Below are 16,513 nucleotides of genomic sequence, written 5' to 3'. Positions count from 1 at the left end.
GGGGGTGGCGGGCCTGAGTCGGCCCGCGGGCCTTAGTTTGGTGACCCCTGTGTTAACCTATCAGAACCTGTAGGAATGATATCAACTGATCTTCCATATACCTATAATTATTGGTTTTCTGTATCCTATAAGGCTGGATCAGTTTCTACGCCTTTGGAAGCGTGGAGAACTCGTCAACTTCAAATTTCCCTGGTCTTCATTGCACATATTGGTCTCTCTTTTTGGGGTCAAACTGTGTTCCCCAACAGTTCCATGCCATCAAATGTGTCGTACCCGTTTCGGTCCGATTGCCTGACATGCCATCCCTACTTGAACCTCAAGTAGCCAGGTAAAGTCACCAGCAGCAAACCCAAGTTCTCATGATGGTAGAATAACAGCTATTACCAGAGGCAGAGATGTGGAGGCTGATGGCACTGTACGGTGGGTCACTATTTATACTGGCATTGAGAGTTATAATGGTTTTGGGCCCCAGTTGCAGGATATGGGAGGATGAGAATGGTGGGGGCAAGCCTGAAGCTGTACCACTGGAGATGGTGGAAACAGATCATCAGAGATCATTCTGAAAAACTTGCTAGTTCCCTCCAAATAAAGCTCTAATTGCAACCTGAAGCAAAATAGACAAACAAACCATACCAGATTACAAACTAACGTTTTTTTTTTTTTTTTTCAGCCATCTTTTCCAGCACAAAACTGATCAATTTACAGACCAAAAGTCTTTCAGGAAAAACTAATGTTTTTCTTTTTCTTTTTAATGGTTATTGATAATTGGTGTCCTTTAAAAAAAAACACTTCTGAGTACAACACAAGTGTGAAAAGACTCTTCCAATGGCACAAACCTGTACAAATATCAAGATTCATCAATAAATTAAAGGCAAAATTCTAGTCCTAATTTTCAAAATGGGTCAGAACACCAGCTGATCACCAGGGCGATTACAAGTGAAACTGTAAGACTATTCTCTATCAAATAAACAATTTCATTATACCAGAGTCATACTACAAATTTAGCCTTTGTTACTTTGTAGCCTGGTCATTTCACTGCATTTATTAGGATGGCTGTACATGTAATTACACTTGATGCAGGTTTAGTCTTCAGAAAGCAGCCTGTGGAAGTGGTCAGTTCTCTTCTTTAAGACATTTCTGAAGTCATCCTGAAAACACAATAAAAAAAGTTCATTACTTCAATCATTACTACATTTTTCTTTAAATTCAAATAAAGCAAGCGTTTAGAACAAAATATAATATAAATTCATTTCTTTTATATTTTGTTCCAAAACCTGCCCCATCCTTCAATAACAGCCTAACTGTAAAGATTCACAAAATCCATGCTGAGTTGTACCCGTTTGGATCCACCACAAGTTTGTAAGGATGCAGACCAGCAGTTGCTTCACAGCCAGAAACAGCACAAGGTGTGACTTTCCCATATTTCACTCTACTGTTAGTTAGAGTTCAGGAACAATAGTATGTAGTCTGCTTCCTCTGCATTATTTTACCATGACTGGATGGGCCAAGTTTCTGGATATTAGGGGTATACATTTTTTTTTATACATGTGAACATCGCAATATTATGTTTGGCGCTACTGTATCAATTCTCAAAAACACTATCGATGTTCTGTTTAAACTCGGCCGCTAGGTGGCAGTGTTATATCAGAACATATACTGTGACGTGGAGAATCGCAAGGGTGCATCGCTAGCTTTAGCATTAGCAAACCCAGCTCACAAGAGGACAATATGTAGATCCCACTGTTTTAATTAAATATAATATAGCTTTTGCTCAGGTTTTATGCATAGGGTGGTGTTCTTTCTGACAATTTTTCCTAAAAACTTCCTATAAAAACCCCAAAATATTGTATAATTTCATATTTATATATTAAGATTAATTATTTATTTAATTTATATAATAATATATTGCATTTCTTAAAGTATCGCAACATATCGCATCATAACCCCTTGATTGTGATACGTATCCTATCGCCAGATTCTTGGTGATACACAGTCGTACTGGATACTAGGGGTGTGTAACGGTTCTCTGTAAAAAAATATAAATCAAACCATACTGTTCTCCACCCACGGTTCGGCACGCACCACAGTTCATCTTAAAACTGACGACGCATCTATTATATGGTTAATTGAAAATAACGTGTAAAACAGACACACGATGGATCGATGGATACACATTCTGGGTTCCCAGTACATCACAGCAGCGATGATCAAAAAAAGAAAGGACAAAAAAAGGAGTCACTCTTTGTAAAGATTGTTCATTGCGAGTGCGCAAACCTGCATCTCAGTCAGCACGAAAATATTGTGTCCTTTTTCAAGTCTTGCGCTTCATCAAATATAAATGCCTCATTCATTCATTCATTCCACGGATAATCAGTATCAGTGTGTACTGGATCCGTGCATTATCTTAAAGTGACAGCAAGCTAACATTCCTGCTGACAGTGTTTTTTAATGTTAATCAAACAAAAGACTAGGAAAACACTCACAACTCTAGATTGAATAACTTTTGTAACTTTATTAAGGATTAATCTTTAATTTATACAGTCAAATATGCAATGTTATTTTACAATTTCTGAACTTGAAAAGCACTGTTTATTTTATTTGTATCTTTGCTCTATTGTATTTATTTGCGCTGTTGCTTGAAGTTAGAATATTTGTTCTTATTTTCTTTATTTTTTCTATATTTGACAGTAGTCCTTTTTCCCCTGAACACAGCACATACCGAATCATGCACCGAATCATGCACCGTTGCACCCCTACTGGACACCAAATAGATGTTGCTGCTGTGTAAATGTAGGTGATCATACCATGAAATTCAGAGAACTTAAGATTCAATAAGTGGCCTTTTTGAACTGGGTAGGAAATTTGGAGTTCTGAAAATTGCAGTATGTTTTATGCCATCTACTCTTAATTCAAAAGATCAAGGAACACTCACCGCATACACTAGTTTCTCCATGTATGGAATGAGCTTTTGTAGCTCACGGTCCTCTTGATCTCCAATCCAGCTCTTTATGGGAATCATATTCATCAGCTAGAAAAAACAAACACATCCAATAAGAACATGCCACTGATATACTGGTTAGACCTAGAGCTGCACTATTCTGGATAAATTGAGAATCACCTTCTTTTTTTTTTCTCAATAAAGATCACGATTCTCCCCCGTTTCTTAATAGACAACTAAATAAAATAATTTACTAGAGATTCTGACAAAATATTAACTGCTGCTGGCTATTTATAAATGGTTTAATTAATTAGAATGAATTACTTTTAAAAAAATGGTTATAATGAATGATTCAATGACTCACTCTCATAAAGAATTCACTTGTTTCATTACTGGATGAATCAGCATTTTTTGAATTAATCTCTTGAATAAGTGATTCAATGACAAATACATTTTTTAACAGTCGCTTGTCACTGCCTATTGGAGTAACAATGTAATGATATAATCATCATTTGAAGCTCAAAGTTATTTTCAAAAGGGGATCTGCTCTATTTTGATTGCTACCTTAGGCTGGTCACACACTTAAAGATTTTAAGCCCGATTTGCAACCCCCAACGATCTGGGGAGTGTGGCCCGCTTCAAGGCTTCTGCTACCGACTTTTTGTCCAAAAATTCTCAATTGTGTGGTGTCATTAGGATTATTTTACTGCTCCCGATCTCGTCAGAGCCCATGCGATCCCGAACTCTTGGTCAAGCTGCCTTTGATGTGATACCCGCGATAGCCAATGAGAGCGAGCAAGCTTCACCAACCGGATGTTGCGTGCTTCTATAGCTGAAACTTGGCAGCCACAAACATGCTATGAAAGTGGAGTATTGAGAAAAATCATCACCCATATTCTTTTTTTTCTGAGTTTTCTTTTAGGAATGATAGGCTTTTCAGTAGACTTGGCCATGTCTGTTTTCTAAAGGACCCAGCTATAGTTATCCAAAGGCCAAAATGTTTTCTGCTAATTTCTGACTCAGAGAGTCCCGAGAATTATGCCGTAGTGGTTTTATCGAGGTTGGGCCAAAAACCTAGGACTGGTTTGTGAAAGTTGGTTGAAGTCAATCACTGTCAATCACTGAATGACAGTGGCGGTCCTAGAGGCAAAGTTGCTCAGAATGAGGAGTTCTACAATGTGGTATGAAGGTCATGGGTGTGTGAGAAAAATCGTGTTATATACAATCCTTTATGCATATGGAAAGTGGCCACGGTAGCCAATTTCTTTCAAATTTCTCACAGGCCTCTAGGGCCATAAGTAAAGAGTCAAACAGACCCAGCGAGTTTCGTTTCGATCGGCCTCCATTAGCCTTGTCTGACAACTTCTCAAAATTCATTGGCTGTTGCCGGACACGTTTTTCAAGATACGCAAATGTTCTCAAAGGCAGTCTTGGCACCTTGGGCGAAGACACTGCATGCCAATTTTCAAGTCAATCAGACTTAAGGTTGCGTAGTTATAGATGCTTTTAAGTTTGTTTTTTTCATGTTATAGTGCCACCAAGTGGCAAGACGCCGCATGCTTTTTCACACGACCACAGAATGTGCTCTTATATATGTGTGCCGAGTTTGGTGAAAATATCTCGTTCCGTTTACGAGTTATAGACATTTTAGTAAAAGTGGCTCCTCCCACTTTTAATGTTTTGGAGGCCATTAGAGACCATGAATCGAAATTGTAACTTATTTTTATAATGATTTTGACAATCAGACTGTTCTCAGTCAGAGAATCTTGCTGCACTGGTTTGGTTCCGATCGGGCCAAAAACCTTTAAGGACTAGTTTGCAAAAGTACGTTTTCAAAAATTTTGCCTAGGAAATTGTAACAATTACAATAGGGTTTCAGTGCTATATGCTTGAACCCCTATAAATCGGTTGAAACTGCCCTTATGTCTGTGGTCTCCAACAGTTTTAAAATCAGTTAAGATTTGAAAATTGTCGAGTGTGTCCCAGGTCTTGGACATCACTGTTTATATCCAAACTATAAACTTTTATCCCAGTACTTCTGTGATAATTTGAATTATTTTAAGACAGAAATAGTGAATACTGTGTGGTTGAAAAGACTGTTTGTGAAGCTGTTTCATACCTAAACATGACAACTGCTCTCTCTGGGTCAGTGGCAGTGTGAACACAGATTTGAATGTTCCGGTATGATTTTGTCAAAGGTTAAAACATATAGCAGAATAATTTAGTCATTTAGGAATAAGATCTGGTGGGAGTTTGAATCGAGATCGCATTCTTTTAACAATTAATCGTGCAGCTCTAGTTAGACCTGATGTTTAAACACTTTCACAGAGAAAAGATTCCTGCACACTAGGTGGTGAAGGCAAACATACGTGGTATGGGAAGGTGTGGGGGGCGTTGTCCAGGATGACAGTCTTTGACAAGTCTCTCTCCAGAACAGTCAAGTCTTTAATGTAGTGTCCAAGCACACAGGCACAATCATCCTGATACAAACGATGTCTTAAAAATAAGAAAAACACAGAATTACATTCTCATGCTTCCTTCAAGGTAAAGCTTGTTATGAGTTATGAGACAGGTTTCTAGATACTGCCTGGGAACCATCTCCAGGACGACTCTGGGCATATGGGCTTCGAAGTGTAAAATGTCTCACCTAAAGAGCTTTTTATTAGGGTCCAATATATCTACGATCTTCTCTGCATATTCCTTTTTTGCAGAGGTGTAAACAAACATCTGGAACAGAAAAAGACAGGACAGATTTATTAATAGATTTTCTCACTGGTGACAATTAAAGCCAGCCACAACAACACAAATGTTTGGCACACAAATTCAATCTGATTTATCTGTTCAGAGTAGACTAATGTGTAAAAAAACCAGCACATGGACTGAATGAAAATCACTTTCTGACAGTAGGTGGCGCTTATGGAAAAGCACCCAACAAGGTTCCAATGAAGTTTGGAAAAGTATGCAATTTGATTCGAGTAATTTTCAGGTCAGGACAAGCATGAAATTAAATATATCATACTATTGTCCCTACTCAGTTTTCTGAAATACTTAATTAAGAATTTCAAAAAATATATTTGTAATACAAGAAAAGTGTTTTTATGGCAAAAGTTTAGTGATCGTTTAATGATTGCCGAACACGATTGAGTGAATTCAAGGTGGACATTTATGCAAAACTATTTGTATTTACCATAAAGCAAACAATCATCTAACTCAGACTGTACTTCGCTGATACCACGATTACAGTATTAGACCGATGTGATAGAGGTGAATATATGCAGGTTATAAAGCATTTTAAGTGTCTTCTCATCATGCAAGTGCATGTTATCACTTCGAGAAAACCAATAAAAATTATAAAAAAACAAAAAAAAAAACAGAAAAGAATGGTGATGACTGTGCTATAAACCAATTATAATGCTAAAAATAATGCTGTATGAACCATTATACTAACTATGGTCTGAAAAAATCTAGAGAGTCTAGAAAAGTATGGAATTTTGAAATGGAAAATGTGTAGGAACCCTGACGCTATGTAACTGCATTTCTGGCAGGCAACCATTATTTTGTATTCAGCATAGTGTTTATCAAAGAATTATATGTTTTCTTTTTTCTTATGCAACAAAAGCAGCTTTGGGCTTGTGACCAAAATGCATATCATTGGTTGGCCAGCTTTATTCACAAAGAGATTAGAACATCTCTGTACAAAAATCTGTCACAGTAACAACATGCAAATGTCTGAATAGAAGCATTAACAGCTGTTAATTCAAATTAAATTGTTTAATTGAACCAAATTCTAGCACTGGACATAAATCTTGGTGTGAACAGTCCGTCAGTGTTTCAAAAAATCATCCCAGACACTCTGTCAGTCTTCACAATGTTTACCTCAAAATGTTTGGTCATGGCTTGTAGAAACTCTTTCACATATGGTCGGAGGATCACGTAGACCTGTGAAAGTATGTTTAGTTAATCACATCACACTTCAAGAACAGCAGAATTTATATAGCGCTTTTAACAATGTAGATTGTTCCAAAGCAGCTTTACATTGATAATAGGAAATTAAAGTAAAGTGTTTTGGCTTCATAGCAGCTCTAGAATAAAGTTATTGTCCAGCTAAAGTTAGTTTGATTGATTCACTTCCGTCGCAACGATCATGTAAGGGATAGTGTAGAGCGAGGCGGCTGCTACAGCGAATACAACCCCGACAGGCCGACCAGGTCCCCGACGCGAAGCGGAGATATTTAGCATGCCAAATATCTCAAGGGCGTTGGCGACTCATCTGTGATTCTCTCAGATCGCGTCTTTAATAATTCACATTTGCCTATGATTTCGGCCATTTGTCAGCGATCTCGCAAAACCTGTCGGCGAGTGAAAACCGGGGCTAAAATCATGCAGCGTGAACTCGGCATTAGGGGTGTAACGGTACACAAAACTGAAGGTTCGGTACGTACCTCGGTTTTGACGTCACAGTTAGCAGAGGGGGGAGGAAACTAAACATAAAATTGCTTTTTTTTTATTAAACAATGGTAACTTCTAAATTGAATTATATGTTTTTACTACAATTCGTTGTTGAAATATGGCTGTCATTTTCATGACAGATATTTTAAACATACATTAAATAATCAAGACATCACTAACAGGTTAAAGGGGTCATATAATGGTACATGCACTTTTACAAGTTGATTGCACTGAAATGTCTGTTGGCAGTGCCTGTACACAACCATCCTATCATGATAAAATCCATCCAGTGGTTTTGTTTTAATCTCCTTATATGTTTGACCCTCTCTGAAATCAAGCCGTTCGATATTGTGACGTCATAAGATCGTACGCCCCTCCCGCTATTGAGATTGACAGCCGTGTTTCAACACAAGACCCGCCCTGAGCGAGCTGTGACAGCCGTCATAGTAGTCCGCCATTGTTGTTATGCTGGAGTAGAATGGCGTCTAAGCGATTGTGGTGTTCTGTTCTTAGATGTAATAAGGAACACAGCAGTCATTTGGATGTTCCTAAATCCGAGCCGTTGAAGATGCAGTGGCTGAGTTTTGTTTTTGAAGCATATGCCCAAAGGATTGACGCTGGGATTCCCTCACGGGGATTCCCCACGATCGTCCATGCTTTCATGTTTGCGCGAATCATTTCACACCAGACAGCTTTACAAACGAGAAAAAACGGATCGGTACCAACGTGCTCCTGCTGAACCTCCAGAAGATGTGAGTGTAATGTTTTATTAACCTTTATATTAGTATTTATATTAATCTTTGCGAAATTTGCCAGCCTTGCTGCAGGCTTCACGATGAATGCGTCTAAGGTTTACACTCAGGGTACATTACAGCATGTTTTCTATGTACGACATTCTCAATATATTTCATAATCCCACGTTTATAATGAACAACACGTGGTTATTGTGTTAGAAATGGTGTATGCACAGAACAGAGGGGCGGGGTGAGCAAAGCTCGTTATCATTTAAAGACACATGCACTGAAACGGCGTGCTGAAAACAGAGCTGTTTTTGACCAGGTAAAATGAGTGTTTTCTTACAATACTAATGAGAATTTTTAATTAAAGTATATTACAAACTTTTAATTTAGACCCTAAAGAATCATATTAGCTTGTACAAAAATGGCATTATATGACCCCTTTAAGTAAAATATAATGAATATATAGGCTAATATAAACACCACTATTGAAACACTACTATTTGCGTTCACGCTTTGGCTTGGCCTGATCGAGAGATGGACATGGTCAGAGCCAGCCAAAGCATGAAAGCAAATTTTAATTTAGAAGTTCATCATGTGACACATCGAACGTTCTAATCACTCGGTTGTGATTGTACATGTCATATGGTTAGTTAAAATTTCACCAACCTTGTACTTGTGATCTTGAAAGCGGGTACTGAAGGTGTATTCTGCATCAGCAATCACATTGAGTGAACTGAACACGAGCGTTTCATCCTAGAATCGTACAAAAATAAAATCCAAAGAATCAAACCAGTCACTTCTAAACCTCAATCAAATCAGTGCTCATTTACCTATGGCTCTGTTTACACCTGGCATTCCGATGTGTTTTGGTTGATCGGATCACAAGTGGAAGACGCTAAATACAGCTGTAAACGGGGTATAAATGTTATGAGCTTGACCACTTTCGTCCACTTCCAGAGGTAGTCGAAAACGCATTTGACCAGACTGCTTTCATAGTGTAGTCGCTCATAGACCCTCCCCTCGAACAAATCAGGAAAGAAGTGGTTGAAAGTGGACGAGAGAGACGGATTAAAATACCAGGTGCAAACAGGCATGTGTCTCTCTCGTCTACTTGTGATCCGATCGACCAAAACACATCTTAATACCAGGTGTAAACAGGGCCTAGTTGTTGAAGCCTCTCTCAACAAGGGAGTGCTAATGGTCCATCTGAATTTATTAATGGCCCTGCCATTAACTTCCAACAGTTTGGAATTATTCAGTCAATGAACTGCATGCTAATTCAATCAGTTCAGTGACATTTTAACTAAAATGTTGAGTTGACCAAAGTAATGATTTTGAGCTGGCTAGAGGGAAGATAACTTACCAAATCGAGCACCAGGGTAGCAGCAGGGGTGCTCCTCGTCTTTGGTGGAATGTCCCGCACTGCTGAGACAGGCCTGGACTGTTGTGAACGGTTCGGAATGTTCTTAATAAATGTGAAGCTGATACAAAAGCAGTGACAACACTCAGATTAAACCACAGATGAATCACTTCAATCAGTCTGAATTGTACAGCCAAAAACTTGTTTGTAGAAGAGACTCACGGGCTAAACACTTCCTCATTCTCCTCATCCTCTGAAAGAGGGCTGGCAGCGCTGTAGCCAAACACACAGTGTTCAGGACTGAAGATGGGACTTGTGTTTGGATGCTCACCTATTAAAATAAAAAACTACTGTTACACAAAATCAAGGTATCTGGAAAGTCATTACTCGCTTAGTTTAAAAATACAGAGTACAGACAAAATGTTTCATAATAAAGGTCAGACAGATCCAAAGAGGTTTGTACTGTAGGGAAGAGCAGAAACTAACATTTAAAAACCATATGAAAAAATTATTCTTTGAGCTTACGTTTATTAAAGTCTTGTTTGCAATGTAGTCTGACGTCACTATTAGGAATTGGTACAGAAATGTAATAATCAAATGGAAAGAAAAATCGCATATCTTCCCAGTATTAATTAAATATAAATAATTCTTATTAAGCAAAAACAAAAGTTATTCAGCCAAGAGTTTTCTCTTTTGTTTGATTCACATTAATGACACAGAGCAGCAGGTGGGTTTATTAGATGGCTGTCACTTTAAGGCCAAATACACAGATCCATTATTCTGATACACCCAAATGTTAGTTTCACTTTAGACATAACCGGCAGTTTTTACATGAATACTCCACACAACGGGAATTTTGGCACAATTGTGTATTCGACTTTTCAAGCACAATAATACATCAAATTGAAACTGAATTCACAATCGCATGCTGAGAGACGCAGCTTTCTGTGCACACGCTTGCGCTATGTGTCAGTCAGCGTGTGCACCGCATTGAGTTCTTTCTTTCTGCTTATTGTGCTTAATAGCACTTTTTAACAGAGCACGTCCAGAGTTCCTTTTCAGGATATATTGTGCTTCTAACTCTTTTGAACATATTCTCATAATGCATTTCATCACTCTGAAGTGTCATAATAGCGCTATACCGCGATATACACAATATTTTAAAATCTCTAACGCTAGACATATTTAACCATTGTAACGATATATATTGTCATACCGCCCAGCCTCAATACCAACCATTAAAATTATAAAGCATTAGGGATGCGCTGATCCGATTCTCAGTATTGTCGGATCGGGCAATAACAATTGTCGGACAATAAAACAGAATAGTAAACGCACAATATCGGATTTGGAATGGTCCCGTCTGACCAATACCCGATCCGACAATACTGAGAATCGGATCAGGTATTGGTCAGACGGGACCATTCCAAATCCGATATTGTGCGTTTACTATTCTGTTATTGTTAAGCCTCACAACAGTGTGAATTTTGACAGCAAATTTTGATTTAGTTTTAGTCATAGGACTAAAATGCCATTTAGTTTTAGTCATATTTTAGTCATCTGAATTTTTTTAGTTTTAGTCTAGTTTTAGTCGACGAAATACAATAAGGTTTTAGTCGACTAAATCTACAGTAGATTTAGTCGACTAAAATATAATGGGTTTAAATTGAAATGCATTAATTTAGAATTTCTCTAAAATTCCCAAACCCATATACTCCCGGAGAAAACATATATTAACCTGCTAATATGAATGATTTTAAAGTTTGAACATGCAATACAGATACAGATTTAACTACTGTAACTTAAAAAATATCTTAAAATTAAATAAAACCACTTTTCCTAAAGTAGAACACAGTCTTCTTTTCAATTAATGATATACGCATTCTTTATAACTACTTGCTTTATAACTACTTGCATACATCATTCTCTATTCTTTCAAGAAGACATATTTATTTGTATGAATTAAATATAATTAATCCTTATTAAAGCTATTAATGAGCAATGAATGCTTTTCTCTTTTTCTTTTGTTGCTTGATCAATATTAAGGACACAGGACACATCAGGTTTATTACTCACTGTCACTTTAAGACATCGGATCATGTCCAATGACATGCGGATCCAATTGCACTGACGCACATGCGATACACTCACAGCTGTTTAAGACATATGTAACCGACATAATTTACGTGAATACTCTCCAAAACTGACATTTAGACATAATGTTGTTTGTATTTGTCCATTCAGACACGAAAGAGAGCTCAATTCCGTACTCGCGCATTGTATCTACTATGTCTATGTGAGTGGCTGCACGCTTCGTGTCGGGTGTGTGCGCACAGATAACCGTACCGAATATAGCTCTTTTTTGCGTCGTCACTCTAATTCAGATCTACATGTCTGCTCTACTCATTCTCCCAGACGTTTACATGTTTTAACGTTTTATGAGACATGCAGCGCATGCCAACTCGTGTGCCGCTGGGTAGATCGTCACAGTACAATTGTGCGCATCTACCACAAATGCAGGACATCAGACTGGATCGCTTCCCAAATCGTCACTATCTAACATTTTCGTCTAGTTTTTATTCGTTGACGAAAATGTCAATAGATTTTCGTCATAGTTTTTGTCATTCAAAACTAGTTTTTATTTAGTTATCGTCTCGTTTTCGTCTGTGAGAAAATGTAGTTGACGAAAATAATGAACGAAATTAACACTGCCTCACAAAAGGCACAAAAACATAAAGCACCACCAACTTTTCGTGCACTATATTATAATGTTCTAAAGCCATTCCATAGTTTAATGTGGCATAGAGATGAATATTGAAGTCGTTTAATTCAAGTTAACGTAAAAGTGCTTCCCTCTGCTGCGGCTGTCAGTCATTCTCCATTCAGCATTCAAACAGGGTGTCTCGTTTGGTTACGACAGGCAACATGATGAAACTCTCTCACAAGATAATTCAATGTTCATTATACTTGATCTGTGGATAAAGGTATATTCGCATAAAAATGACTTTATCGAGCTGGAGTTTATTGCGGTTCATGTAACTTTCTCCCGGTCGTCTTTTAGATCACAACACTGGAGTAGAGAGCACTATGAATTGTTCTTCACGCACACAGCAACTGAAATTTAAAACTGTTAAAAGAAAAGGCTCAATAAACAATTGCATTGATATAATATATATTACACATCAATATCGCTTCCCCTTTTTGCTTTGAACTTTTCAATGCAAAGGGCCGCAACTCCATAGCTGCGTTTCCACCGCAGGAACTTTCCCCAGGAACTAGGACCTTTGGGGTAGTACTCAGTGTGTTTCGACTGCAGGAACCAGGGTCTAAAAGAAGTTCCTAAGAGTCTCAAAGAAAAATTTCTCCTTCAGAAAGTCCCTGCTTGCGAGGTAGTACTTTTTCAAAGTTCAGGAACTTTCGTTTTGGGGGTGGGAGTTGGGCGCTGAACATGCTGATTGGTTGAGTTAATGCCGCATTTTGATTGGTTGACTCCACGCAGCATTTTATTACAACCATCGTTTTAAAAAATCTGTTGCGTTGCGTGCAGTAAGAGTTGTTTGCTATTCGAATCAACAACGGAGTTAAAAAAAATACGACCGATGGAACGACGACGAGGTTCAGGCTTTATTAAGCTTAAATTCTGAAGATGAAATCCAGGTCCAGGAAATCCATGTTTAGATTAATACAATTATTAATGTGCACTCATGATTTTTCTAGAGTAACTTTTGACACTGAATTTTCTACTAATCTAGTTTATAATAGTGTTTTGTCATAGATTATGATCATATCATTTTTGCATTTGTTGTTTTTATGATTATCAGTATTCATAACTATCAGTATTTATAATTATCAGTTCAACACACAGAGATATAGAAATTCTCCTTTTTTTTTTTTAAATCACTGTGCTGATATTGGATCGGTATCGGCCGATACTCAGAATTTTTGGTATCGGATCGGTTCAGAATTTTTTTTTATCGGTGCATCCCTATAATGCATGGCTGTCAGAAGATATGTCTTATAGTTACATTGTATCGGACTCGATTAAGTTATAAATGTAAAAGTTTAAATGCACTCACTGTCTCTTGGTGGTGTGAGGAAGTGAACTGAAGGAGAGTAGAGGCTCCGAGCAGCAGGATTCAATAAGGAATGCCTTTCCCGGAGGTGACGGACTGGAGTCTTGAAATCTGACTCTAAAAATACAGTGGAGAGCATGATTTCTTAATACAATATCATCATTAATAGCCTCTTAAATAACATTAATTTGTCAAACAAAATGGTGTACCTTTACTGTCAACAGTTGATAAAGCTTTTCTCCTCCTCCGTGGACGTTTGGCTGCTGTCGGGACGTCATCAGGATCCAGATTCGGGCAGTCTTGAAGAAGTTTTACTTCATCCTAAAGCAAGGATGAAAAAAACAGCCAGTTAATAAACCCATTAAGAAATGGTACACATTTCATATGAATAAATGCAATTAAAAAAACTTAAAATGTTTACCTTTGGATTTCAAAATTACAGAAATGATTAATAATCAATATACTTTGTGTTTTAATAAACAATAATAACTACAAGATCCACGTGCTCCTTCGTCGATTATATACAGAGAACCTGATTGGCCGAGATACAACTTCCCATTCCAATTCAATAATACTGAAATCTTATTGGCTACACGGTGAGAACAGGCCCTGTCCATAAACACATCTGGGACAGCACTGAGAAACTTTTACAAGCAGCACACACATATCATAATTATTCATATGAACGATAGCTTGTTCTGTATTTAATGTTTTGATGAAACATTATTATATTAACGTTGTTTAATTTCGGTCCGAATATCTCTTGCTTTAAATCAGTTAGCATCATGCTAACCAGGCAAGTGCAGATTACTCATAATGCGCAATCACATACTCAATCACACTTAAGTTTTGTTATCTTTCCATATCTAGTGTTCAATACAGCAGGACTGACCTGGTTCTTGACCAGCGGAGTCTGAGGGCTCGGGCTCTCCGGAGCGGCTCGACGGCGGCGAGACGGTGTCGCAGGGGTTTCATTTAAAATATTTCTCGAGCGAAGTCTCATTTTTCCTGCAGCCCTGATTAAATGATGTCGTCAACGGACCAAAACACTTTAAACTCGCAGGAATATTGTTGTGGTTCAAGAGTTGCATTAACCTGTTTTGTCTCGCAGTTTCCAGATTGACTGACCTCAGTTTAAACTGATGAAAAAAACACAATCGAGCTTTAGCCAATCAGACCTCAAGCTCGAAGGGGTAGGCGGAGCTACAGAGAACAACGGCACAACGTGATGCGGAAGTCACACTGACTGACAAGGCAAACCTGTTTCATTGCAGAAGTCATTTTTGGCTGCACGGGTTTCTGGCAACTTCACCAAACACTAAAAACATTTTATTTAATGACATTTACCTATGTAATACCTAATGTTTCAAAAATTAGAGACCTTAATGTGACATTTTTCTTGCTGAATTTTACGGCTAATAATGTTTTTCATTCGTTTCATTGGTATACTGTTGGCCATATTTTCTTAAAGGGATAGTTCACCCAGACATGAAAATTTTATCATTACTTACTCACCATGAAGTTGTTCCAAACTACATGCATGCATCATGAACACAAAATAAGATATTTTGAAGAATATGGTTAACCAAACAGTTGACTTTGACTCCCATGGTATGAAAAAAAAAAAGAAAAAATACTATGGAAGTCAATGGGCTCCATCAACTGTTTGGTTACCGACATTCTTCAAAATATATGCTATTATACCTGCAGAAGAATGAACTTCATACAGTTTTGGAACAACTTGAGGGCGAGTATATGACGACAGAATTTTTATTTTTAGGTGAACTATCCCTTTAAATGTGGCCTTATGTCTCACACTGAATGGAAGAGAGGATTAAATATCCCTTTAAATAAAGGGTACCGCCATATTTAATTTTTGACAGGAATGAAAATGAGAAGAACTCTCATTTACACATTTAATATGTTTTGTTGAACAAAATTTTGACAATTATGATTTTTTTTTTTTTTTTTTTTTTTACAAAATAAGAATGTTCTCTGGGGTCAGTTACCTTTGATATCATTTGGAAATGTGTGCATATTTAAGTGTAGTTACCAGTGTTGGGGTCAGTTACTGTTAAAAGTAATGCATTTACAATATTGTGTTTCTTCCTAAAAAAGTAACTTATTTCATAACTTAGGATGGAAAGTAATGCGTTACGTTACCTTTTCTCACATGGGCTGGGCTTGCTTGTTTGTTTTTTAATAACAAAAAAAGTTATATTTTTGGCAAATGTAAAGGCCCTTTCACAAATTCCCTCATGTACAGTAGAGGCGCAGCTCAAACAAACCTTTCAGATGTGCTGCTGTTCTGGATTACTGAAGAATAGAACCAGGAGAAGAAAGATCAACACTCTTACTTCAGCAATAAAAAAAGAAAAAAAAGAATCAAATGTGATGTTTATCTTAAGTCATTTTTGACTATTAGTAGTATGGTTTACACTGGTTAATAAAATGAGATTAAATACAATTAATTATTGCAGGTTTGTGTAATATTCAGAGTTTGCATTTCACTGTTTATATTCATTTTGAGGAATACTGAATCTGTTTTTGTGCAAGTGAAATGAGCAAATGCATGTTCACATATTAACATGCATGTTAGTCTAGAACTACAATAACTGCACTTACTGATTTCTCTCAACATGGGGACAGAACAACTGTCCTGTCAGTGTATACATGGGAAAACAAAGTAACTTGCGTTAATTATTCGAAAAAGTAACTCAGAAATTTTATTGTAAATTTAAAAGTAGCGTGTTACTTTACTAGTTACTTGGGGAAAAAAAAAAGTAATCTGATTAACTCGCATTATTTGTAAAGCATCATCTCCAACACTTGATAGTTAAAATACTTTTTTATGTGCATTTTAATATAGCATGGTTTCATTTTGGTATAAAAAAATAATCATTCTGTACCTCCTCTAAAAGTTCTCTCTGAACAAGAAACACTTTTCACAAAT

At 37.2% G+C, this 16,513-nt stretch overlaps 1 protein-coding gene across 1 annotated transcript; it reads right to left on the bottom strand.

The window, feature by feature from the left end:
* Nucleotides 1-631: 631 nt before the first annotated feature.
* ctdspl3 (CTD (carboxy-terminal domain, RNA polymerase II, polypeptide A) small phosphatase like 3) lies at nt 632-14,741 on the bottom strand. Its single transcript, XM_081357879.1, has 11 exons — nt 14,453-14,741; nt 13,770-13,881; nt 13,564-13,677; nt 9,710-9,818; nt 9,491-9,608; nt 8,794-8,880; nt 6,815-6,877; nt 5,586-5,665; nt 5,308-5,434; nt 2,933-3,028; nt 632-1,148 (listed from the first exon to the last, which is right to left on the bottom strand). Exons 1-11 carry the CDS (start codon nt 14,561-14,563, stop codon nt 1,083-1,085), a joined length of 1,083 nt encoding a protein of 360 aa, XP_081214005.1. The 5' UTR covers nt 14,564-14,741; the 3' UTR covers nt 632-1,082.
* Between the last annotated feature and the right edge of the window lie 1,772 nt (nt 14,742-16,513).

The sequence above is a fragment of the Scardinius erythrophthalmus genome, assembly GCF_964197995.2.
Source record: "Scardinius erythrophthalmus genome assembly, chromosome: 25".
Taxonomy (NCBI): domain Eukaryota; kingdom Metazoa; phylum Chordata; class Actinopteri; order Cypriniformes; family Leuciscidae; genus Scardinius; species Scardinius erythrophthalmus.
The sequence above is the reverse complement of the archived record's forward strand: the minus strand, read 5'-3'. Positions and strand labels throughout refer to the sequence as shown.

Excerpts from the sequence above, each read along its gene's own strand:
- ctdspl3 (XM_081357879.1), bottom strand. The coding sequence starts at position 14,563 with ATGAGACTTCGCTCGAGAAATATTTTAAATGAAACCCCTGCGACACCG. Across the intron at positions 13,678-13,769 it reads ATCAACTGTTGACAGTAAAG|AGTCAGATTTCAAGACTCCA; the intron begins GTACACCATTTT and ends CTGTATTTTTAG. Across the intron at positions 1,149-2,932 it reads TGGAGAAACTAGTGTATGCG|GATGACTTCAGAAATGTCTT; the intron begins GTGAGTGTTCCT and ends TTGTGTTTTCAG.